This window comes from Chionomys nivalis, chromosome 1 (assembly GCF_950005125.1).
Source record: "Chionomys nivalis chromosome 1, mChiNiv1.1, whole genome shotgun sequence".
Classification (NCBI taxonomy): Eukaryota; Metazoa; Chordata; class Mammalia; order Rodentia; family Cricetidae; genus Chionomys; species Chionomys nivalis.
Genome location: NC_080086.1, coordinates 137,325,248 through 137,352,512, shown reverse-complemented (window position 1 = coordinate 137,352,512; position 27,265 = coordinate 137,325,248). Strand labels below are relative to the sequence as shown.

The 27,265-nt window shown below is 41.6% G+C and overlaps 1 protein-coding gene and 1 pseudogene across 1 annotated transcript in view; one reads left to right on the top strand and one right to left on the bottom strand.

Moving 5' to 3' along the window:
- Window positions 1–3,312: 3,312 nt before the first annotated feature.
- Window positions 3,313–27,265, bottom strand: part of Asxl2 (ASXL transcriptional regulator 2) — an 82,033-nt gene continuing 58,080 nt past the window's right edge. Inside the window, exons 9-13 of the mRNA XM_057770508.1 lie at window positions 20,493–20,656; window positions 16,663–16,759; window positions 14,209–14,314; window positions 12,108–12,816; window positions 3,313–9,871 (exon numbers count right to left, since the gene is read on the bottom strand). Of these exons, the coding sequence (XP_057626491.1) occupies window positions 7,469–9,871; window positions 12,108–12,816; window positions 14,209–14,314; window positions 16,663–16,759; window positions 20,493–20,656 (3,479 nt within the window). The 3' untranslated portion in view covers window positions 3,313–7,468. The remainder of the gene's footprint in view (window positions 9,872–12,107; window positions 12,817–14,208; window positions 14,315–16,662; window positions 16,760–20,492; window positions 20,657–27,265) is intronic.
- Window positions 24,820–26,710, top strand: LOC130874920 (WW domain-containing adapter protein with coiled-coil-like; annotated as a pseudogene).

The following is a 27,265-nucleotide window of genomic DNA, read 5'->3' as shown; positions in this document are numbered from 1 at the left end:
TTGTACTGATATCAGAAGAATCTTAATTAAATTTAATAAAACTTAGTGTTGGTTTAAATGGGACTAATGCAGTGTTTATGAAGTTCAGATACAGACACATAGCCCTAGCTCTGACTTATGGCAAAAGCTGCTGTAATTCACAAAAACTATTCTTTTAGTCCACGTCCCAAATCAAATTCCAGGCAACATTCATGGTGACTCATGTTAAAATGAATCTTTTAAAAAGGCCTTGTTAAAGAGTAAGGCACTCAGCTGAAATTTTACTTAAATCCATTTAAAAGTCACATCTTGGGTTTATCCTTATTCTTCTCCCCAAGGGATCCTTTAAGTTTTGCAGTTGAGATGAAAATCAAGTTTTTTATTTTTATTTCTACCCCTCAGCTTCTTTGAGTTTCAAAAACAAGGAAAATGAGGTTGAGGTTCTGGAGAAGCCGCGATAGTCACCGCAGCCTCCACAACTGATCTTTGGCTTTGTCAGGGCTCCTCTTCTCTCTTCTAAAAGCCTTCGGGGAGCCGGGCGATGGTGGCGCACGCCTTTAATCCCAGCACTCGGGAGGCAGAGGCAGGCGGATCTCTGTGAGTTCGAGACCAGCCTGGTCTACAGAGCTAGTTCCAGGACAGGCTCCAAAGCCACAGAGAAACCCTGTCTCGAAAAACCAAAAAAAAAAAAAAAAAAAAAAAGCCTTCGGGGTGTGAACTCCCCTTCTTAGGGCAAGGGTGAAAGTACTCACTCCTGTGAAATGTCCCAAGGGTCCTGGAGAGCTTGGTGAGATACACTGAGCATCCCTTTGAAGTGTAGATACAGATATTTTGGTATATAGCAATTAGGCTATGAGCCCAATCATCTGGTTGAAGACTTCAAGAGGTAAGGAAAATTCAAGAGCAAGTACTGACTATGACTTTTTACCTCCCACACTCCTAAAGAAATAGCACTTGGGCCTAAGGAAAAAAGGCTGAAGTGCATTTTCATTCTGTGACTTAAGGACAATTCTACAAAATTAAGATTACTTATTAAAGTGACCCTATCCATCCACTATGGAGAAAAAAAAAATCAAATGAAGGGACTCAAGTTTCTTCTCAGCAAGAATATGAAACTTGACATTTAAAAATTTCCTAACGCTGCATTTGCCTCAGCTGTTTATTCAGCCTCTATCGCAACAATCCCCAAAGACACATCTTACTAATGTGGCTCCTCAGGTCTACACGAGCTGCTTTCATCTTGGGGCACTTTTTCAGGTCACTACTGCGCTGTCCAGCGCTCAAAGCTTCTATTCCACAACTCACTTATACTTATTTTGGGAAACCCAGCCTTAATTGGACAGTAAAAACTACAACCAGTGCTGCATTTTAGGAAAAACTGTTGAGGTGAATTTTTTCTTATCCCTACATAACCAGCACTTTGGCAACACTGAGCAAAAAATAAGCACGAAGTAAACACTTAAGTAACAGGATTTGTATATAAAAGGTGAGGAATGTTCAATGTGACTGAAATTCAGTTGAGATAAAGCAGTGTGAGAAGCAATAAACAGGTTTCCAAGACAGTGGGAAGTAAATAAAGCCCCATATCACAGGAATATGCATCTTGCTTCTGATGTAACTGAGCTCGATATGTACTATTACATAAGTGGGAGTTATCTTAATAGACACAATAAATATCTTGCCTTCATTACTTTCATGAGTAGAAATTATGACACAGTATCTCCCGAGTTAGTGAGTTTCCCTTGTGTTTACACGCCATGCACATACTCAAGTGCACCTGCCTGTATGTAGTGGACAGACGCTCATGTTGGAATTTTCATCTGGGTCCACTCTCCACGTTTTTAAGTTTTTCAAGACAGGGTTTCTCTGTAGCTTTGAAGCCTGTCCTGAAACTCACAGAGATCAGCCTGCCTCTGCCTCCTGAGTGCTGGGATTATAGGGGTGTGCTACCACCGTCTGACAGGGTTTTCTCACTGTACCTAGAACCTGGCCAGGAAACCTCCAGATTAGCCTTGCCCAATTTCTCTAGTGCTGGTATTACAGGCCAATGCCACAAACATGCAACTTCCATCTGGGTGCTGGGGTCGTGCAGTCCTTATACTTGGGCAGCAAGTGCTTTCACTGACTGAGAAACTTGTTTTAGTGACAGCACTTCCAGCTGAGACCTGTAAGGCCATCCTCTTGGACAACTGAACTAACTTCCATGTTTTTACATTAACTTGGATGATGGAATCTTCAAGATACTTTTTTTCCCCCCGTTTCTCGAGACAGGGTTTCTCTGTAGCTTTTGGAGCCTGTCCTGGAACTAGCTCTTGTAGACCAGGCTGGCCTCAAACTCAGAGATCCACCTGCCTCTGCCTCCCACGTGCTGGGATTAAAGGCGTGCGCCATCACCGCCCGGCTCAAGATACTTTTTAGAAGGCTATGTAGTGCCGGGCGGTGGTGGCGCACGCCTTTAATCCCAGCACTTGGGAGGCAGAGGCAGACGGATCTCTGTGAGTTCGAGACCAGCCTGGTCTACAAGAGCTAGTTCCAGGACAGGCTCCAAAACCACAGAGAAACCCTGTCTTGAAAAAGAAAAAAAAAAAAAAAGGCTATGTAGTCAGGCTTGGTGGCACGTATCTTTAACCACAGCACTCAGGAGCAAGAGCACTAAACTTCAGCCAAGTCCTCCACTACTCTATTTTCTACAACAGGAGATCATCTTCATCTCAAGCCATTCTCAGTTAGTGGACGTTCACCCTAATCAAGCACAGATGTTCCCAACAACAGATTTAGCTTCTGACTTGCCCAGATCAGTCAAGAAGGCCATGAATTAGCTTGCCTCCGAGAATTACTGGGCAAAAGAAAAGCCTTCTGTATCTTTAAGGTTAGTTCTTCAACATCTGGTCTGGTATGTAGTGGCTGCAATGTCTAACAAAGCATCAATCACTTTGGAGAAAGCCTGTATCCCCTAAAAATTTCCTTACCTTACATGGTGTTAGAAGAAACCACAGGTACACTACATACAAGAGATTACTGCTTCCCTCACTCTCTCAGTGACATTCGATGGTCAGGAGAAAGGACAGATGAGGGCGAAAACACGACAGATAAATGGTGAAGTTTTAACATTTTTACTAAAGTTCTGAAATTCACTACCCTGACTTATGGGCCAAGTTCCTCACTGTGGTGATCTTCCCTCCCATAATTGTTTAAGGCAACTCTTTGAGGGTCCTTCCCCACGTCATATTCAAATGTCAGATCTCAAGACTCATCAAAAAACTACAAGGTTTTAAATTTCACTTTTAATTATCTTTTACTTAATAATAAAATGAAAAATAATATATGAATACATACAATCTATATACATATATTTATTGCAAATACTTAAAATTCTTATTAAAATGATTTTTCCTTATTTGTGAAAAAATATGACTTATTAAATGGCGTTGACACCAACTTCTCTGTACATACCCTCAATTCCAATGTTAACAATTCCTTTAAAAAGGCAAAAGACACAAAAATTGAGCATTTACCAAACCAGTCTGTACAAACCTTATCACCAGCGAGGGAAAAATAGCTTGTGGTAAATAAGTCGATTTTCTTTTAAAATAAAAAATAAAGTCCCCAAATCATTCCCCTTATTGCATTTTTCCTTTTCTTTCCTTTTTTTTGGGGGGGGGGGTTGGGAAATAATCTGAGTAGTTTTCGAGTAACTCTTTTGAAATAATTTGTGCCTTAGCAATGAGATCCTACATTAAACATACCATATATGAGAAATTCAGTCTTCCACTCTCACTCTTTACATAGATATTAAAATATATATTACTTAAAATATATTACTGGAAAGTTATTTTAAAATTGATCTTTAATAGTTGTATCAAATGTAAAGCATTAAAAAAAATAAAGTAACCAAGACTCTATGAAGCTCTTGCTTCAACTTTAGGAAATGTCTACCTACTGTTTTGTTCAATAGGTATGCAGGTATTGAAACACATAAGAAAAGGTCCCTGCCTGTCGTCATGTTTCACAAAGTCTCTTTGGACTGTTCTATTAGTTGAGCTGCAAAACTACTCATGGCCAAGTTCTCCACTTAGTACACATTGCTGTAATGCAACGGGAAGCCTCCTTCTTGTTCTGTGACGCCAGAGAGAAAACAACGGACAGTTCTCGTCAGCAATGAGCTCTAAACAAATGATGTGACCATGGCGAATTGCTCACTCTAACAAATCCTTTAACCAAAGAGCTCATGAAGGTTTTCTAACTTGGAGAAGAGCAGTATGGAGCAAACAGAACGGTAACTGAGGCCTGCTCCACGTGGAACAGCGTGCCTTCACCTGGAAGGCAGTGAGGTCTTCCTTTGGCTGTTAATCCACATTTGAGATTCTCTCTCAAATACCCACATCTCTATACCCAGGGAAATGCAGCCTTCCCACCCCAAGAAAAGCTCCATTTGCCAGCTCTCACTCTTAAGAAATGCCACAGGGGTGAAGGAACTGAAGCAGGACAAACAACTCCATGTTATTTGTGCTCCCCCTTAAATTAGTAGGACAAAGAATTTTGATTATTTTTTAAAAAAATCCTTTATGATTCAGGGAGTGTTCATCTTAGGTAACTCAGAACACTTACAAATTACCCTGAGAAGATGCATCGTGAATACTCTCCCAGAGGTGACTTGCAGAAGTGATTTAAGGCTGGAGAGGGCATACTGGTGTATTAGGTGTGATATTTAAAACCTCACTGGAAATTGCCCAAATAAGAAACTAAACACTGAACCTTTTCATGTTAACTGAAAGGTTAAAAAAAATAGCAAAAAAGTCACGATTAAAAACGTGTTAGCATGTACTGGAGTACCAAATTCAACTTAAAGGGCCAGGCTCAGCTACTGTTTTCCTGTCCATTTACGAGTGTTCCTCTTCCATCTGAAACCACGCTTTAAAACAAACCATTTAAATAGATTCATATTTAATATATTTTCAATATAAGAAAAAATTCGTTCTTGTCAAGTCTGAGGCAGTGTACCTAGCTGGCAAGTTCTGGTTTTGGAATAGCAGGATGGAAATTAGCAGGGTGTCACTCAGTGGAGTCAGGTGAAGAGCAAGACTTGGGCCTTATACAGCTGGAGTTTGGATCAAAGTGAGAGGAACAATGTGGTCTTTAAATGGACCTGACAGTCTCTAATGCCTCGCTCATGCCCACCCATACCAGACTAAGAAAACCAGGGAGCAAAATCTTCCTAGTAAGCAAGGTAGAAAGTAGAAAAATTTTCATCATTACAAACTCGCCCCTGACTGTCAGCATGAGGTCCGTTCTGAATCACTCACCCTCTTCCAGTGGGATAAGACAAGGTGACTACTCAGATAAGGGTCTTTAAAGGTCCCATGGGGACCATCCATGGTCCTGAAGGTTTGGGACCAGAACCCTGGCTTCTACTTCCTACTCTTCCTTCACTTCAGAACGTACGCACTTCTCAACCCCGAACCCTAGCAGCCTTTCTTTCCCACTAGCTGTGCATTTCCTGGAATGAAGGGAAGATGGGAAGGCATCTACTGTCTTGCCTGGTTCTGGAACACAGGATGTGAGCCTGTAACTGTTTAGGGCCACAAGAGCAGAAAAAGTGAGTTTCAGAGTTTAGAGCAAAGACTGAGGAAGCACATGTGTGTGATGGCCAGGGGTGAGCACCACATGGCAGACAAGACACATTCCTGTCTCCTTCCTGTGATGTATTAGCAGTTAAATTGTCCTGAGTTTTATAGCTTTTGAAACTATACAGGGTTGCAATATTACATCATCACACACTTCACATTAAGAGACTTGAAATCAATACAGACTATTTGATATTAAAATATCGGATGAACTGATGTTTGTCTTAAACCGTCTTTAACAGTGATTTAAGTAGTATTTGCTTAAAGTTTGTCACTAGTTCTTTTATTTGTTTTAAAGACAGTGTTTGTGTGCCATGAACTTGCTTTCGAGCACACTGGCTGTTAACTCACTGAGACCCGTGGGACTCTGACTCCCAAGCACTGAGATTTGAAGTGTGTATCACCACGTCCACCGATTAGAGAAGGGTTTTTTGTTTTGTTCTTTTTAAAAACAGATTTGCTTTATTTATTATGTTTTTGGAGACAGGGTTTCTTTATATCCTGTCCTGAAACTCATTATGAAGACCAGATTGGTACTGAACTCAGAGATCAGTACGCCCCTGAATCCAGGGTGCTGGGAAAAGGATTTTAAAAATAATAATCAAAAAGAAAAAAAAACTGTGAAATTTCACAGCCAGGTATTTGATCAGTCACTCATAACGCCCTTTCACATCAGGCATCCTTGCTGTTCAGACAGCAGAAACTCTAGACTAGCAGAAACAGCAAACTGTCTTCTTTCTCTGTGTGAGTGCAAACATGTGGTGTGGTAGGATGGCAAAGATCACTGCACCATCATCTCATGCCTGGGATGTCAAAGCAGAAAAGAGGTTACCACCAAAGAGTGTTTCTACCTGGAATTGTTTGAAATAGAATAGGAAAGGAAAACATTTTGTGTCCAGTATTAAAATCACTCTTCCAAATTCCTGAACTTTCAGTTCAGTTAAGTTTCTTCAGTTTCATTCCTTTGCCAACAAGACACACAGTTCGTTCTCTCTCTCTCTCTCTCTCTCTCTCTCTCTCTCTCTCTCTCTCTCTCTCTCTCTCTCTCTCACACACACACACACACCCCAATCACTAATGCTTGTGTGCATTTTATTTTACACTGGTATTTCAGACCTGTCTGTGGGAGCCCATGAATGCTGCAGTGTCAGGATGTATTATTGCTGGAACTGATGCCATGCACGGATCAGACTAATAGAGGAGTCCCTTGGAGGCGGACCCTTCTTAAATAACATTCACTGACTAGGAAACACTCTGCTTGACAACAGTACTGATTCACGGAAGGCAAAAGCTAAGTCTGGACTGTCAGGATCAAAAACACTGGGATGTGAATACCTTTCAAAAAATCCCACTTGAAATGGTTCCACCTAAAGTAAAGGGACCTAAATCCCACAAAGGCATGTTATCTGTGAAGAACCTGCAGCCAGCCTGTGAAGACATAATCAGCATGATGGTCACTTCCTGACCATTCTCCCTTTCCCCACCCTAGGAAAGGTCAGAGGCAGAGTTTCCTTTCACCATGCATACCACTCAACTATTTTCAGAGTCAAAAGAAATGGAACATAAATCTGAATGTGAAGTTAACACATCATTACCTAAATTCTTGGAAAACAATGTTAAAACAAAAATGTGACATATTTACATGATTTTCTTAAGTGCAAACTTGTCACCAATTCATAGTCCTACTCGACTCACACTTACTATACAAGGTGCTTTTCCTGTCAATCTGAAGACCTGTATTCTGCGTTCCTGATTAATGTCTCTTGAGACAACTGAAACTTTATTTCTGTGATTTCCAAAGCGCGCAAGAATACGTCTTGTTAAGCCTCCCCTTCCCTCCTTTACATTTGTTATAGTCTTTCTTATTATCGGACGACGAGGCAGGAGACACACAGTTTGGAGGGCCCAATGCAATCATCGTGACAGAAAGCTCCACATCCCTTGCACATGATCATGGCTTTCAATCGGCAGTAACATTTCGAAGGTGCGTCCTTAATGCTGTTCTCATCAGGAAAGGCCTGAACAGGAATTGTCTGGCCATGGCTGCTGGGATTCATAGCTTGGCTAGCAGGAATGGTAGTGACCGTCACTGAAAATGACATAACATCCCCTACATTGCTAGATACCTGACTACCTGGTGGAGCAGAGCTATGGTCCATGTCTGATGAGGTTGAGACATTGATCATGCCTCTATAGCTTGGCCCTATCTGTGTGGGGCTTCCATACAATTTGGGGGTTTGCAGTGGTGGAAGGAGTAGAGGCTGGTGTGTGGGACTGTCTGCAGGGAGAGAAAGAGCAGTAGAATTGAAAATTTCGGGGCTGCTACATACTGTCTTACCTCTCACACTGTGAACCATTTGTTTATGTGCTGCCTGAATAAAATCTCTGGGTAGGGTCTTTTCATCAAATGTTTGGCCTCTAGAGAATATGCAATTCTCCTTGCCTGCAGTGGTTTGCTCACTCATCGGTGCCTCAGCCTTACCATTCTTGCTAGCTAAACAATCAATGGTGGACGGAGTTTCCCCACTGTGGAGATGCTTGCCAGAACTCTGAGAAGCCCAGGGCTCCTCCTTCACTGACACAGCCTCTTTCTCATCTCCCACACTCTCTTCATCAGTTTCATCATCTTTGCTGCTGCTGCTGCTGTCTCCAGTTGTGTTTTTACAATCTGCATAGCCGATTCTCAAGTTTTCAGTGGGGCTACTTAGACAAAATCGTTCCTCAGGATTTACAGAATGGGTCCTCCTAACACTCTCTGAAACCCGGCCATAGGTGGAAATATTAAGTAAATAATGACCTGCCATTGCAGGCTTGGATGTCCTCCTGCCAGCAAAGCCCAGCATAAATTTCTGCCTTGTGGATATGTCTTCCAATTGGAAACCTGAGTGAGCAAAGTTGAACTGAGAGGGTGGCACAAATGAGAGAACGCTCTGTCTCTGAGTCCTCTGGATGAGAGTCTGAAAAAGCTGATCTTGAGTTGTTTTACTTAGTCCTTCTGGGTACTGGTGAGTGTCACTGCAAGAGTCCTTAGCTTCGAAGACTGGCCTTGGGACCTGGGGAAGCTGCTTACTCTGCAAGGGTTTCCCCAGCTGCTGGAGAGCCAGATAGGCCTGCCTGCCATTAACTTCCTCTCTGGTGCTGCCTTCCATCACACTGGAACCAGGGAATGCTCCTACCCCCTTCTCCTCTTTCGTAGTCAGTGGGACTGTTTTCATTTCAACTTTGGTGAGAGGTTTAGGCAGAATTTGCTCCATGGGAACATCTTTGCCCTGGAGCAGCTGAGTAACTAAAGGGTTATTAGCAGGGATACTAGAACTTGGTCTTGAAATGGGTCCGTTCATATTTGCAGAAGTTCCTGGGGATTTAAGGCTAGAAGCTGCTGGCAAGGTGCTTGCGGATGAAGCTGATCCGGTAGATGCTGCAGTCCCACTGACTGGGGGTACAGAGAGTTGTTCTAAACTGGCTGTTGTCAATAAGGATGTTGCAGAGGGGGAAGTCATATCCAGTCGAGCAGAAGCAGCTGCCTTTGCTGAGGCTGAAGGCTTTGGTGCATTCTTATTAGGACCTGCTTTGTGTTCAACTGTGCCATCAGCTACAAAACAAACAGGTGAAGCCGTTGAGATGAGAGCAGACCCTTCTGGAGAAGGAGCTTTTTCCTGTCTATAACTACTCAGGTCTTGTGAGTGGCAAGGAGAGGCTGCTGTGGCTGTTGCCTGGTGGGGGTTCAGTTTCCCACTGTTTAGTTTCTCTATGTGGGCTGGTAATGGGAGGCTTGTGCATGCTCCACTGATGGTGTGTGCTGTAGGCACTGAGGAGGTTTGCTGTAATTGTGCTCCAGAGACACCAGGAGGCTGGGACTTGCCTGGTGTATGGGTCTCAGGCTGGGGACCACAGGGTAAAAGCTCTCGCATACCTCCCCTGCTTCCAGTTCCTGCCAGCTCCAGTGTGGGACCCTTTCCAGTTGCACTGACTCTGTCTGAGCCTGGACTCCCTCCTGCACCAGTTTTCCTTTCGCCACCCTCTCCTGGACTGTGTCCACCCCCAGGGCCAGGTCCTGGAATGGTCCCTCCAACTGAGGCGGCTGCAGCAGCTGCAGCGGCTGCTGCGGCTGCTGCCCTCTGTGCTTTGACCAACTGGGCTTTTGCTTTGATGTCTGCAAGAGTTCTGGCTCCTGTTCTGTAAGGACTAGTGATGGAGATTGGAAAACGAGCCCTGGGAGAGACCTGCGATGTAGAAAACAGCATCGGGGAGATTCTGGAGACCGGGATCTGAAAAAATGAGGTGGGGGAGCCGAGATCAATTTCAGCTCTGACAAGAGCAGATGAACACAATGCACCCATGACATACGCACTTGCTCTAAGGCTAAGAATACACACTGTGTTAAGCATTCGATCCCACTGTCTACCTACATAATGGGTCACATACATAATATCTCCCAAGCATTTTCGTCCCGACTGAATACTGTACTTATTTGTGTAAACTTTTTAACACCCCCCATTTATGAATCAGAACAGCCAGAAAAATGAGTATTATACTAAAGAAAAATATTATAATAAACTACTAACTTTGAAAATTCTTCAATCACAAATAATTGTGAAGTCACTGTTTTTCATTACTCAAAGTCCTAAGTATTTAAAATCAGTTCTCTATACATCAGAAATCTGGGTGGTATTTTATAATACTTGTGATAAATTCATGTACTTAAGAAGTACATTTGTGGGGCTGTGGAGATGGTTAAGAGCACTTGTTCTTACAAAAGACCTGAGTTCAATTCCCAGAACACATATAATGGCTCATAACCACCTGGAACTCCAATTCCATGGGATCCAACAAGCACACACATGGTGCACATACCTGCATTCAAGTAAAGCATTCAAACGAAGTAGATAAATAAATCTTAAAAACACAAAACAACAACAACCAAAAAGAAAAAGAAAAAAAAAAAAACCCCACTAAGGTTGTTTAGTGAGGAGGTGGTGGTGGCGCACAGCTTTAACCCCAAGAGTTGCGAGGCAGAAGCAGTAGGACCTTTGAGTGAGGCCAGCATGGTCTACAGAGTACGTAACAGGATGGCCGGTGAGTTCCAGACAAGGAATTTTGAAACCCTGACTCAAAAACAACAAAGTTTGTTTAATACTTAGTTGTATAAACTTAGGCAACATTTTTTGCACATAGTAGTTTAGAAGTTCTATGGAGTAGAAAGAAGCAATTACTGCCTCCTGTTATATAAAGAACAGACTAGAGGAGAAAACAGAAAAACTAGAAAACAAAACCCAAGAAATTTGTTTTAGGTAATCCAAACGTAAGAAATAGGAGCAACCTCTAGTACTAGGCAGAAAGGATAGGCGGGGTGACCAGAACAGGAGAATTCTGGGATGAGGAAAGGCTTAGTCTACAGTCATCACCCAGGGGAAGAGGAAGCAAGATGAGAATGCCTCACTGATAAAAGGTCATGAGGCTAACACAGACAAGTATTCTGGGTTAATTTAAGATAGTTAATAAGAAGCTAAGCTAATAGGTCAACCAGTTTATAATTAATGTAGGCTTCTGTGTTTCTTTTTTTTTTTTTTTGATTTTTCGAGACAGGGTTTCTCTGTGGTTTTGGAGCCTGTCCTGGAACTAGCTCTTGTAGACCAGGCTGGTCTCGAACTCTTCTGTGTTTCTTTGGAACCAAATGGCTAAGGGACCAGGTGGGACAAAAACCTCTGTCAATAGGCAAAAGGTAGTCAGGATTATTTAAGTTAAGATAAGCCGGCAAGAAATAAGCCAAGGTAAGGCTGGGCATTCAGAAGTAATATAAGCCTCCCGAGTGTGTGATTTACTTGGGAGCTGGGTGACAGGCCGAAAGAAAAGAAAAGAAAAGAAAGAAAGAAAGAAAGAAAGAAAGAAAGAAAGAAAGAAAGAAAGAAAGAAAGAAAGAAAGAAGAGAAAAATATAATACAACAGGAGGTGGTGGCACTAATCCTAGCACTCAGGAAGCAGAGGCAGCCAAATCTCTATGAGTTGAAGGCTAGTCTGGTCTACAGAACTAGTTCCAGCACAGCTAGGGATACACAAAGAAACCCTGCAAAAACAAAACAAAAACAAACAAAAGAAAGATTGAGAATTCAATGCCAGCCTGACTTAGGAATCGAGACTTTGCTGGGCTGGCTTACATACTCAGACTCTTCAAATATCAAGAACTGGAGGGATACAGTTCTATAGCCTGATTATTACTATTTCTATAATACCACTGTTACATGTATATTAAACATATGCTGCCGGGCGGTGGTGGCGCACGCCTTTAATCCCAGCACTTGGGAGGCAGAGGTAGGCGGATCTCTGTGAGTTCGAGACCAGCCTGGTCTACAAGAGCTAGTTCCAGGACAGGCTCAAAAGCCACAGAGAAACCCTGTCTCAAAAAACCAAAAAAAAAAAAAAAAAAAAAAAACCCAAAACATATGCTACTGTGTTTATGTTAATACCACAAGTCATGAAACTTAATAAGTACGACCACTTTCTTACCTTGAGGGGTGGTACTTTTCGCACTTGTACCCTGTCCCCTCTATTAAGAAAGGGCTGTGGCGAGACCTGAAATGGCTGCTGGTGATGGTGGTTTTCCGTGATACGTGGTCTTTTCTCCCAGCCGCTAGCAGCCTCTTCTTGGGTAAGAGAAGATTTCCTTTTCAGACTTTCTGGGATCTGATCAGCAAGAGACGTTGGAGATATCTTCACATCTGGGTCCAGTGGACCAGCTTCTGCCACAGGCTTTGTTATAGGCTTTTCTAACCCAGAAGTTTTAGATTTGTTTGGGGGTGTAGCTTCTTGGTTCTCACTTTTGTTATAATTAGAGGTTGTGGTGGCTTGATTTTCTTTCTCAGACTCTTGTTCTGCACAGACAACATGCTTCTGCTCTAAGAGTCCCTCATCTTTAGGGCACTTGACGGACATCGTGGTGATAAGCTCATTTGTATCGCTGGCTGACGCAAGGATGGGTTCTGGGGATGTAGAATTTGGCTGTGCCTCCTCTTGGTTTTCTACTTCTTTTCTGAATGGTGATGGTATTTGCACTGCTTCTTCTTTACACTCTGAATGGGGAACCAATGGGAAGTTTCCAGCAGGAGAGGCCTCTGAAGGAAATATGGATTTTGGTTGCTCAGCAGGGATTTTCTTTACTTTGGAATCACTAGGGGAAGCTGTCAGTTTCTGTGAATCTTCAAGGCTTAAGCCAGAACTGAAAAGTTGAAGGAAATATTGTTATATGGGAAATAGTCCATATTACCTAATAAACAAGAAAAGTAGACCATGTCAGTAACTAGGAACCCCCTGACACATAGAATTTTCTGTAGAACTCTTAAGCCAAAGTAATTAAATTCAAATCTTGGTTCTGGTAATAGTTGTGGACAAGATACTAAATGACTAGGCTTCTGCACCTTTGTTTAATTGTATACCAGAATTAAAAATTTCAAAACTGCAATGATGAAGTTACTCCGTGTGACGTCCTCACTTGGCACACAAGGAAAGTTCTGTAGTGGGAACTGTTGTCGTCACTTCTGCTTATATAGGAGCCATATCATCTACAGACTCACAGGCTACCTACAGGAACCTAAAGAAAGACTGAGAACTGAGCTTATAGAAAGCCTGTTTAAACCGCACTCAATCTAGATCCAAAGATCTGAGGTTGCATGCTGCTGAGCTATCCACAGGTGAAAAGTCAGCTGTGATTTACACAGGGTGGTCTGCCAAAAAGTGCCACCAATAACTGTTCTTAATGTTCTTTCCTTTTTTTAATCAACGACCAATTAAACCCTGTTGCCTTAAGGGAATCAGTAATAAAAAAAATTACTGATTAGTCTATCTAGGGTCAGCAAGGTGCCTCAGAAGAAGAAAGTGCTTCCCTGATCACCTAGGTTCTAACAAGGGAGCTCATGCCTATGAAGAGAGTCTGCAGCACATGCACTCGCAGACTCACTATACTTATAATATACACTCACCACCAGCTTTGTAGCTGAACCCTGAAGAGTCAGCATTTGAGACAGGGTTTTTTCTCTATGTAGCCCTGGCTATCCTTAAGTTTGTAGACCAGGCTGTCCTCGAACTCAGAGATCTGCCTGCCTCTACCTCACGAAAGCTGGGATTAAAGGCGTGCACCAACACTGACAGGCCAGCTCAGTAGCGAGTCTATCTTAAATGATGAGGAAGGAGGGGGATCAATGAACACTACTTGGAGATAAGAAAAAGTACTTATTTCTCAGTCTGTGATCAGTGAAGTTCTCTCGCTTGCTTTTACTGGTATGTAGAAGGAAGCAAGGGAGACTAACAAACAGGAGTTGGACTATGCAATCCTATTTATACCAAATGGCTCTATTGTCTACTAAATGTCTCCAGTACAATTTCATTATGATTAGACAGCGTTTCTCTGTGTAGCCTTAACTATCCTGGAACTCACTCTGTAGGCCAGAGTGATCTTGAATTCACAGAGATCCTCCTGCCCTGCCTCCCAAGTGCTAAGATTAAAGGTGTGCACCACCACCAAGCTAGACTTTCTAATAAGGTAAAAAAGCGGAGACATCACATTACACGTGTAGGAATTAATATGTGGATTACAGAGACTGCTTTATCTTACCTCTGACCATAGTAGCTTTCAAAGAATTGTTCCTTCCATGCCTCTACCTTCTTTTCCTTCTCAATCTCTTGACGAATTCTCACCTGCATTTCAGGAGTAAATTCACCTGCAATGTATCAACAAAATGACATAAACAGAAAAGTATTATTCATAAATTTTAATCATGAAAGACTCTTATAGGAACAAAATACTATCATGTCAAAGCAACAAGCTTCCCAAAGAACTTAGACAGACAGGAGACACCACCACTAGGTGGCATCTGGTACAGTCACATACTACCATTAAGTTGTCTATACGCAGCTAAAGCCCACTGTGCTTGCTCTTCAGGTGTTCCCCCAAAGTGCCTTTATCCAGTTACAAACATCATATTTAACACAGATTTCCTTTCACCTCTAATTTCAAGTTTGTAGTTTATTTCCCAATGGAATGAAAGTAATGAATGTGTGTTGAATTCATGTGAGAATTCTGGTTGCTTGTGCAAAAACTATTCTTGTTATTTGTTTACACATCTCTATGGGAAAATATGGTTTTATATATTTGGCTGGCCTGCTATGTGCAGCCTGCCATTGTGATTGGACATTTTAATCATGTGACTCCCCTTACCCCTCAAAATATAAATCCCCTTACCCCTCAAAATATAAACTGTCTGGTGCTCACTGAAGTTGGCTGCTGCACGAGACTTCAGTCTGCCTCGTTTTTCAGCACCATCCTCCCAAGTCCCACCGCCAACCAGGAGTGACCAATGTGTTGTCCATCAACAATGCCATGTAATGAATAGTGCCGTCTTAAAGTTAGGCTTCTTCAAAGTAAACTCGTTTGAGTACTTTACTTTCATTACTTTTTTTCTTTGAGACAAAGTTCTCTGTATAGCCCTGGCTCTCTTGGAACTCTCTTTCTATAGACTCGGCTGGTGATGTTTGATTCCCCTCTGTATGCTGTGAATAACATTGGTTAATAAAGTAATTGCCTTGGCCTGTTGATAGGGTAGAATAGAGGTAGACAGGGAAAACTAAACTGAATTCTGGGAGAAAGAAGGAGGAGTTAGGAGAAGCCATGTAGCCCCGCCCGAGACAGATGCCGGAACTTTAGCCAGTAAGCCACAGCCACGTGGCAATACACAGATTAATAGAAATGGGTTAAGATGTAAGAGTTAGCCAATAAATAGATAGAGCTAATGGGCCAAGCAGTGTTTTAAATAATATAGTTTCTGTGTGATTATTTCAGGGCTGAGCAGCCAGAAACCAACAAGCGGCCTCCTCCACCAGGCTGGCCTTGAAGTCACAGATATCTGCCTGCTTCTGTCTCGAGATGTGAGCTCTCACCGTGCCTGCCTGCTCGCTGCCTTGCTCCCAGGCATGATGTTCATAGACCTGAAGCTGAAAACAAGGCCCCAATTAAATGCTTTTTTTTTGTATAAGATGTCTTGGTCAGCTGGGCTGTGGTGGCACACACCTTTAATCCCAGCACTTGGAAGGCAAGAGGCAGGTGGAGAGTTCGAGGACAACCTGGTCTACAGATTGAGTTCTAGGACAGGTTCCAAAGCTATAGAGAAACCATGTTGAAACAAACAAACACGGAAGGAAGGAAGGAAGGAAGGAAGGAAGGAAGGAAGGAAGGAAGGAAGGAAGGAAGGAAGGAAGGAAGGAAGGAAGGAAGGAAGGAAGGAAGGAGAGAGATAGATGATTTGGTTATGATTTTTTGTCAGGGCATTAGAAAAGTAACAAAGACAATAATGACAGACATCACACATAGTTTTAAGATCAATGATAGATAACACACAGAATACTCAAAACAGTAACTTTTAAAATATTCTATTATTGCCTTCAGTAAATCTGTTAAACCAGACATACAAGGACAAGTGACCAAGACAAGTAATTCTTAAATCACGGTCCTTAAATGTTCCCTATTACTTCAAATGAGTGTATTCACCAGTGTGTGGAATCAGTTGTTCCCTTACTGAAATTTCACACAGAACAGAAAAACCTGTTTGGAAAACTTCCTGACCTTCGCTATAATGGCAGTTCTTGGTTGTCAACTTGACTACATCTGGATTTAACTAAGCTGCGCACAACGGTCAAGAATTTTTTTTTCTTAACTCATTTTAAGTGGGAAGATCAACCATTAATCTGGGCCACACCTTTTGGTGGCAGCATATAAAGGACTTGGGAAAAGGAAACTTTCGTTCTGTCTTCTTGCTCTTCCTGGCAAGTCTATTCCTTCACTGGCATTACAGCCTACTTTGGGATTCTGAAGCATACTGAAAATCAAATGGATTCTTAGACCTTCCATTGGTAGACAGATGAACTAGCTGGACCACAGCAAGCCTTGCTAATAAACCCCCATTGTACACATTTATTCTCTAAGTTCAGTTCCTCTAGAGAGCCCTAACTAACACATTCACCTTCCAAACCTGTTCCAGTACCTAGGCACACAAATCCTGGGAAGAACACTTACCTTCTGAGAGCCTTTCCTTCCAGCCCTGAGCTGCAGAGGTGAAGAACTCATTGTTAAGGGCTGAGCCATTCAATTTCATCAACCCATCTGGTCCAACCTAGATCAAAGAGCAAGCCAGGGAAAATGTGCAAAGAAAAGGTATGATATTCACTTCATGCTAATAAGTATACAAAGGTCAATCCTATAGAAATGTGGTGTCCTGGCACTGGGGAGACAGGGGCGCCTCTGTGAATTAGAGGCCAGCCTAGTCTACAGAGTGAATTCCAGGATAGCCAAGGCTACACAGAGAAACCCTGCCCTTAAAAATAAATACGTACATACACAACAAAGACACCCACCCAAACAAGGTTAGTTCATTTTTTTTTACTGCTGTATTTTTAAACCATATTATTTTTTCCATTAAAAAAAAAAAAAAAACTAACAAAAACATTCTTTTCTCATGTATTTCTTCTCCTTTCTGTTTTCAGCTCCATTCCACAATGATGGGAAAAATATTCCTCATTGAATGACATTTAAATAAATGTATGTTTTCTTCTGAACAGAATTAATTATCTTCTTAACAGATCTGGGTTCAAATGATATATAACACACTCTAACTTTAGCTTTCTCACAGAGTACAATGTCTGTTCAAGTCAACTGGTATATATTTAGCTTCTCTGAAACTGCTGCACATTATTTCATTGTATGAATGGGTTTAAATTAATGGTAAACATGCACTTTGTTACCAATGCTTTCCCATAATCAATAAAGGTGCCACAAACATCCTGGCAGATAAATACATTTATTGTTTTCTTTGTTTGAAACAGGGTATTTATTGTTATGTAACTCAGGCTGGCCTTGAACTCACAGAAGTCTGCCTCCTATGGGCTGGGATTAAAGGAGTATGCTATCTTGTCTAGCTGTACTAGTGATTTTCTTCTCCCCACCCCCCAAGACAGGGTTTCTCTGTGTAACAGTCAAGGTGTCCTGAAATTCAAAAAGGATGACTCTGCCTCCTGAGAGCTGGGAATAAAGGTGGGTGCCACCACACCCAGCTATTTCTAAGGTTGCACTCCTAGATCAAAATACGAGTAGTATGTAAGAAGATATTTATACTACTTTCTGAAAAGGCTGAAGCTACAAACAATATATGAACATACAATTTGCTTTTCCTTGCAAACATGCATCAACACTTAATTTTTGTCAACATGGTAAGGTTGAAACGGTTGACGATTTCCTGACTCCTGCGTACTCTGCTGTTGCTGCATGGTTATTAAACATGGAGGTCTGTGATGGTTCTCATCGCCTTCTTAGTTTTCTTTATTTTCTATTTGGCTGCAGTTTTATCAAACTGTGAGACATGGTTACTAATGTATTTCCCTCCATATGTCTACTGAATTCATTTCTGATGCTTTGTTACAAGGCTTAAATTCTTTTATTTTTGGTAGGCTAGAGATGTATCTCAAGGATAGAGTACAAAATACTGGGAGACAAAATTTCTTTTATCTGTATTATGTGATATTTTGTTTGTGTTCTGACAAATAAAGCTTACCTGGAGATCATAGGGCAGAGCTAGCGACTAGTTACCATAGAAGCTGATCAGTAATGGCTCATACCTTTGATCACAGTACTAAGGAGGTGGAGACAGGAAGTAATAAGGTGGGGTGGAGATAGGATTTCACCCCTTTTGGACCGAGGAACAGTAGAGGAAGGAAGCACTGGCTGCTGCTCCTGGTACTCCTGGATTAACACTTCATGTTTGTGTACGTGCTCACCCAGAATGTGCCGTGACATCTGTGTGGAGGTCAGCTCTCTCCTTGCACTGTGGTGAGTTCTAGGGTTCAACTCAGGTTGTTAGGTTTGACTGTAAATTCTTTTACCCACTAAACCACAGGCGATGTGAAAATTTTTAATGAAAAAAAAATTTCTAAATCTATACATCTAAAATATAAATTATTTTTTATTTTATTTTTTTTTTTAAAAAAAAACCATTTGACTCATATAAAATATACAGGAAAAAGTGTTATTCAAATCTTGTACAAAAATACTCTTGTTTACAAGCCTGATGGTGGTGGCATACACCTTTAATCCCAGTACTAGGGAGGAAGAGGCAAGCGGGTTTCTCCCAACTCAAGGCCAGCCTGGTCTACAGAACTAGTTCCAGGAATGGCTCCAGAGCCACACAGAAAAATCCTGTCTTGAAAAACTAAAACAAACAAACAAAACCTTTATTTACAATACTTTCAACATAAACATTATCCACATTGAAAATATATGGTAGTTTAAAGTACAAATTCACTTAATCTACTCAGTATCATTCATGTTGTTTATTGAATCCATAGCTCAAAGACTGACCAACTAGCTTCCTATCAAAAGTACACACAAACTAACATTGTGGGAATGCCAATCTGGGTGAATTTGAACTAGAAAAATACTAGGGTCCCGCTTTTGAAAACTACACATGTCAGGAGATAGAAAAAGATGGCTTAGTGGTTAAGAGCACTTTTAGCTCTTTCAGAGGACACAGGTTTGGTTCCCAGCTCCTACATGGCAGCTTTGCACCATCATAATTCAGGGTGCTCTTCTGGCCATCTCAGGCATCAGGCACACATACACTGCACATACATGCATGCAAAACATCATAAACATAAAATCAAAAACACCTTTAATACCATCACTACAACAACAAACCACCTATGGCAACCTTCTTGCAGAAAGCAGAAAGGGTCAGCAGTCATCTGAGAAAACAACATCAGACCTCCACAAATAGGTAGTAGTCATGTTCCTATATTACTAGTCTATTATTCTGCAAACAATTCTTCTTGGGGGGTGGGGACAACACAAACCATCCACAACAAGAAGAGAGACATGACAACACCAGGTCTTTAAAAACATGCTGAAGCTTCAGTCTTCCACCAGGAATTAACTAGATGAATATCCTCCAAAGTAAATTTTTTTTTCTTGAAAGAGATACAGCCTAATGTAGTCATTAGGAACAGCTCTCCTTTAATCCCTATAGCTGGAAAAATACCTGATTATCTGAATCATCCAAAAGGACTCATCACACATGCTAATTACAGAACTAAGAAAGCAAGTCTCAGAAAAAACAGACTTAGTGAACGCCTTTAATCCCAAAACTCAGGAGGCAGAGGCAAGCAGATCTGAGTTTTAGGCTAGACTGATCTACAGAGCAAGTTACAGGACAGCCTGGGCTACAAAGAGAAACCCTGTCTCAAAAACAAGGAAAAAAAAAAAAGAACAAGAACGTCTTCAATTTGATTTGGTTGTTAACTAGCTATAATGATTTGTGCAGCTTACCTTTTAAGTCTCTTCCTATAAATGAGGGAACAAAGATAGTCTGCTATTAAACACTAGGGAAAAGGCCTGCCTTTCATACTGAGTTTGTTTTGGTTTTTCTTTTTTTAATTGGTGGTGCCTTATCTGGTATGTTTGTTCACAGCACGTAAAAAGATACTTTTAAAAATCTTGAGAACTAGCCGGGCAGTGGTGGTGCACTTTAATCCCAGCACTGTGGGAGGCAGAGGCGGGTGGCTCTCTGTGAGTTCAAGGCCAGCCTGGTCTACAAGAGCTAGTTCCAGGACAGGTACCAAAAGCTACAGAGAAACCCTGTCTCGAAAATAAAAATAAATAAATAAATAAAAAAATCTTGAGAACTAGACATGCTTGCCTAGCACACACAAAGCCCTACATTTTATCTCTAGCAACACAAGTAATAGACATGGCTTATAACCCTACACTCGGGAAGTAAACGAGTAAAGAGCGTAAGACAGCCTCAGCTACACAGTAAGCCTCATTTAATCAGAAAACCCCCTGTGCTTGACATAACGCACCTGTCGATCCACCTCTGGAAGCAGTAAAAGCAGGCGCTGCTGGCAATCTCCAGGAAGAAGTGAAAAGGTGTGCTTGTTAATTAGTGCGCGAAGATTAGTATTAACCAGAATGGAGTCGGGGGTCTCAACATCAATGTCAGCACATTTAGTCCTTTTCATTTGTCCTACGAAAAGTAGAAAACAGTAATTCATCACATGGCTCTCCTTTCACAGTTTTGGTTCTAACTATAGCTTATCTAAAGTAAAAAAGAAAGAAAATCAAAATTTAACAGTACACTTTGAAGAGATGAGAATTAAAGATCTCAGAAATGCACCCCCCCCACCCCCCCACCCCCGGTTTCTCTGTAGATTTGGAGCCTATCCTGGAACTCGCTTTTGTAGACCAGGCTGGTCTTGAACTCAAGAGATCAACCTGCCTCTGCCTCCAGAGTGCTGGAATTAAAGGCGTGCGCCATCATCACCAAGCCCACCATCACACTTTCTTTATGAGAAATGACAAATATGAAGAATATTTCCTTTTCTTGAAACTGAAAATCTGGCTGAGGAGATGGCACTATGGGTAGTGGGTGAAAGACTTGACATGTAAACATAAGATCTCAATTGCAGTATCCAGAACCTATTTAAAAGCTGGGTGTGGTAAGGTGTCTATCATCCCACGGCTCCTATAGAAAGATAGGCAGTAAAAACAGGAAGCTCATGGGCCAGCGAACCAGTGTTTGCAGTGGCAAACAGTAGAGACCCTGCCTCACCACTAATTAGACTTGGTGTGTTTGAGAGGAGGGGGAAAAAAAGGAAAGCCATAAAATTGGGAGGGAAAAGTGTTAAAGGTGACCAAGGGAAAGTTGGAGGGTCAACAGGATAGAAAGAATCAAAATATACGTATTTATATAACTCTCAAATGAATAAGAGGTGTGAGCCCTGCCTTAAACAATGCAGACGGTAAGGACCATCACTCCAAACTTTCCTCTGACCACCATATAGGCACTATGATATATACATGTTCACACATATGTACACAATCTTAATTAACACACACACAGAGGCCACTGAGAGACTTTTAAATAGAAAATCCAAGCCAGATGTGAGGGTACATGCTTGTAATCCCAACATTTAAAAGGCAGAGGCAGAAACACCTTAAGTTCAAGGTAACCCTGAGTACCAAGTTAGCATGAGCTGCATTTTTGTTAAAAAAAAAAAAAAAAAAGCAACAACTTGAAATATATACACACAGAGAGATTTGAGTGCACAAAGATTAGTAGTACTAATTAAATGCGGTGTTTTGGTTTTGTACATTTTTATGCATTTTACTATTTTCACTGAATCTCATTTTCATCTTGCTATATTCCATCTTTCCATCATTAGTTCTCATTTCGTAAATTAAATCTTGCAATAAAATTTGGGATTAAAAAATAAAAATGCAACTTAATGTAAATAAAAACTGGTTTCTATTTTTAAAAAAGGCAAACAGTAATACAGGAATAGGACGTATGCAGAAATACAGAAAAAAATTTAAATATTTCTGGAAGAACTGAAATTTACACCATATTCTTTTATTTTGTTTTTTTTTGTTTTATTTATTTATTTATTTATTTATTTATTTATTTATTTATTTATTTATTTATTTATTTATTTTCGAGACAGGGTTTCTCTATAGCTTTGGTGCCTGTCCCAGAACTAGCTCTTGTAGACCAGGCTGGTCTCGAACTCACAAAGATCCACCTGCCTCTGCCTCCCGAGTGCTGGGATTAAAGGCGTGAGCCACCACCGCCCGGCGTACACCATAATACTTAACAAATTTAAAACATTGTGTGTACATTTGTGTGTTGGAGGGTATAAGCCACAGAGCATATATGGAGGTCAGGGACAACTTTCACAAGTTGATTCTCTCCTACCATTTGGATGCTAGGGGTCAAATTTAGGTTGTCGGTCTTGGCAGCAAGTGTCCTTAGCCGCTGAGTCATTTACCTGGCCCCTGACAAACTTATACACTTGTATAGAGATATTTCTTCAATCCTTGGTGTAAGTACCCACTAGCTCCTGGCTGAAGTACAAGGAAAGTCACTCTCAGGAAAGAATTTTCCTCAAATCAGGCCCTCAGGAGTCCTAGAAATTAAAATCCAACACAATCACAAAAATTATCCAATAAATTATAATTAATGTCACTATGAACGTTATTAGAATTCTGAAACAACAGATTTATATTTAGACATATCTCATCTGGGAAACATAATACAGAGTAGCTATTTGTAAATACATCAAGAAATAGCAAATGGAAACAACAATCAAGAACAAACAGACTTTAAAAAGAAGCAGGACTGCCGGGCGGTGGTGGCGCACGCCTTTAATCCCAGCACTCGGGAGGCAGAGGCAGGCGGATCTCTGTGAGTTCGAGACCAGCCTGGTCTACAAGAGCTAGTTCCAGGACAGGCTCCAAAACCACAGAGAAACCCTGTCTCGAAAAACAAAACAAAACAAAACAAAACAAAACAAAACAAAACAAAAAAAAAAGCAGGACTAGTATAGCAGCTAACAACACCTGTGACCCCAGCACTTGTACAATAAAAGCATGAAGATCATTAAGGTTTTCCACCACTGCATGGCGAACTCAAGGCCTGGCTATATCCCACACATACAGAGAGAGACTTAAGAGACTGGGGGAAAGGGAGCTAGGGAGAGGGCTTAGTAGTTAGGAGCACAGGATGTTGTTCCCAGGGGACATGGGTTCAATTACCGGCACCCACACATCAGCTTCCAACTGTCTGTAACTCCAAGATCTAACACCCTCACACAGACCTATACCAATGCACATACAATAAAAATAATTTAAAAAAAAGATAATGAGAAAGGGCAAAATTTAAATAAGTTTTAATAAATGTCTCTCAAAAAAAAAAAAAAAAAAAACCCAGTAATATCAAAGACGAGATATCAGGCACGGAGGTGTTCATTTGTAACCCCAACAATTGACATGGCATTTGGACAAAGCTGTGGTCTAACAAACAGAAAAGGATTTTTACCATCTATACATCTGATAAAGAGCTAATACCCAAAATATAATCAAGACACTTGATTTAAAAAAAAAAAAAAAAAAGGCAAGCTATCTGCGCAGTGGCGGCAAATACCTTTAATCTCAGTTATTGGAAATCAAAGGCAGGTGGGTCTCTGTGAGTTCCAGGCCAGCCTGGCTTACAGAGTGAGTTCAAGAGCAGCCAAGGATACACAAAGAAACTGTCTTGAAAATCTAAATTAGACCAAACCAAAAAATAACCCAAATTAAAAAAAAAAAAGATATAGATGTGTGATGGTTTTAAAGAAAATGGCCCCCAAAGGGAATGGCACTGTTAGGAGGTGAGGCCTTGTGGATGAAGTGCGTCACCGTAGGGTGGGCTTTGAGGTCTCTTTAAGTTTCCCTCAGTGGCTGTTCAGTTGACTTCCTGTAGCCTGCAAGACTCTCAGCTACCAGCACCACACCTACCTGCACGCTGCCATGCTCCCTGTTGTAATGATACTAAACTGAACCTTTGAAATTGTAAGCAAGCTGCCCGATTAAATATTTCCTTTTGCTGTGGTCGTGGTGTCTCTTCGCAGCAATAAAAACCCTAAGACAAAATCTAAACAGAAAATTCTCAATAAACACAAGAGGCTGAGAAACATTTAAACGTTCAATATCCTTAGCCATCAAGGAAATGAAAACCAAAACTACTTTGGGATTCCACCTTACACCTGTCAGAATGGTTAAGAACAATAATACAACAAGTGACAATTCTCAGGTGAGGATGTGGAATTAGGAAAACATTCATCCATTGCTGGTGGGAGAGCACTTATATAGCCACTGTGGAAATCAGGGTGGTGGCTCCTCAGAAAGTTGGAAATCAACCTAACTCAGATCTAACTGTATCATTCTTTAGGCATGTACCCAAAGGATGCTCTATCCTACCACAGAGATGCTTGCTCGACCATGCTCATGATAACTCTATTCAAAGTAGCAATAAATTGGAAAACATCTAGATGTCCCTCAATAGAATGGATAAAGAAAACGTGAGACATTATACAATGGAGTATTACTCAGCTCTTAAAAAAAAATATGTGTGGTGGGGGAGAGGGCAGAAGGTGCTGGAAGTGCTAGCTCTCTGCTGGGGACCAGAACACAGCCTCTTGCCCCCCTCCCTCCAGCTAGCGCTGCAGTTGGTGCAGCTGCCCCAGGCTGCCCTGGGAGATGTCCTGTAACAGGAGGTGGGAGGTGCGCTGAGTCCTGATGACAGACAGACAGACAGACAGACAGACAGACACACACACACACACACACACACACACACAGAGCCGGGCATTGATGGTAATGTATTCGAGGAAACAGCGAGACTCAGTGATGGCTGTCACAACTGGAGGGGGGTGACTCTCAGCCTTTCCATGCTCTTTAAGTATTCGGCAAAGAGTCACCCCAGTAGTGGTGATCACAGACATGAAAAGATGCGAGACATGGCAGATCATTCACCACCGAATAAAATGTTGCGAAGATCTGATAGTCCTGAAAATAAATACAGTGACATCACAGGTCACAGCAAGGCCAAAAATGTGCATACTCAAAGAGTTAGAGAAAGGGAAGGTGGGACCAGTTTCTTGCCACAAGAAAATTCACACAACCACAGTGCTCTACATAGTTCAAATTCACATTTTTCTAATTCAAGCAATAATCCAAGCAAAACTTCAGATGCACCTTATGATTCTGCAGATGACCAGTCTGAGCACATTAGCTCTTTTGGAAAAAAAAAATATTGCTACAATTGCCGCACAGAAGTATCACAGTGGGAAAAACCAAAATTGTGGCTTGAAAGAGAACAGAGACAAAAAGAAGCAATTAAGTTGGCAGTTAATTGTTTCCCAAAAGATAGGGATTACAGAATAGGTGATGCAAGCAACAGCCACCAGTGGGTTCACCAGTGGGATGGAAGACAAGCATTCCAGCCATGCCAGCAGTTTGCTCCCACAGAATATTTTGTCTCAAACAAGCAGACACAATGACAAAGACGACAGACTGCCAAGAGCAGAGACTCACAGTAGCTCTACACCAGTGGTTCATCCAACCACTACCCCAAGCACTGTTCCTCCTTCTAGTCCATTTGCACTTTAGTCTGATCACCAGCCAAAGAAATCATTTGATGCTAATGGAGCATCTACTCTATCAAAACTGCCACACCCACAGCGTCTGTCCCTGCACAGAAAACAGAAAGAAAAGAATCTGCTCCAGGAGACAAATCAGTATCACATTCTTGCACAACTCCTTCCACATCTTCAGCCTCTGGCCCGAACCCCACATCTGCACCTCCCAACATCTGTTTCAAAGGTACCTGTTTCTCCTGTTCCATAATCACCAATACCTCCTTTACTTCAGGACTCAAATCTTCTTAGACAGTTGCTTCCTGCTTTACAAGCCATGCTACCTACAGTTTAATAATACTAATGTGGATATATCCAAAATAAATGAAGTTCTTACAGCAGCTTTCCTGCAGTCTGTCATCCACAAGTTTCTTACTGCTGGACCATCTGCCTTCAACATCACCTCTCTGATTTCTCAAGCAGCCCAGCTCTCTACACAAGCCCACCATCTAATCAGGCTCCATGGTCTCTAACGTCCGTTGCTTCATCCCCAAGATCCTATGTGTCTCCAAGAATAAGCACACCTCAGACTAACACAGTTCCTATCAAACCTCTGAATAGTATTCTACCTGTTTCATCACAGCCAAAGGTTAGTACTCCTTGCTTAACTGGTGTCACAGCCAGCCACACAGCAGCCTGTAACTGCTGACCAGCAGCAGGGTGGTGAGTCTGTCTCTCCTCGAAGTCTTCAGCGCTTAAGCAGCCAGATAAGCCCATCACCTGGTCCAAATCATACTTCCAGTGGTAATGTATCAAATGCAACAGTTGTACCACAGGATACATCTTTTCGGCCTGCGTGTTCATTAACACCTACACTAGCGGCACACTTCAACGACAATCTCATAAAACATGTTCAAGGGTGGCCTGTGGACCATGCAGAGAAACAGGCATCGAGATTGTGTGAAGAAGCCCATAATATGGGAAGTGTTCAGAAATATATACTGAATTAAAAAATTAGTTCAAGTATGGGAAATTCAAGCAACTTTGTGAGAGCGGAGGATACTGTTTTGGGGACAACAAATAAAGGAACTCGAAAAGCTAAAAATCAGAATTCCTTCATGGTTTGAAGATGTGAGTAATTGTACATGATATCCTACAGGATATCCTCTTGCCCAGTCATGACATTTTGTTAAGCTGGGCAAATGAAATAACAAGGGGACGGAGATCTGTGAGAGTCAGTTCAGGGGACAGATACAAGACTGATTTGTAAAACCCTTGAAATGTAGATTTCTTGTAGATGTATCTTCATGTTGTAAGTATGTTTTGTAGAGTGAAGCCATGGGAACCCATATGTAACAGAGCTTAGACATCCAAAACTAATCAATGCCAAGGTGGCTAAATACCTAGCCTTTTACATGAAAACCTGTCTGCAAAAATTAAAGAAAGAAAAAATTGGGGGAGTTAATTTATCATTCAGAAATCTTGCATTTTCGGCCGGGCGGTGGTGGCGCACGCCTTTAATCCCAGCACTCGGATCTCTGTGAGTTCGAGGCCAGCCTGGTCTACAAGAGTTAGTTCCAGGACAGGAACCAAAAGCTACAGAGAAACCCTGTCTCAAAAAATCCAAAAAAAAAAAAAAAAAGAAACCTTGCATTTTCAAAAATCCAGTGCAAGCGCCAGGC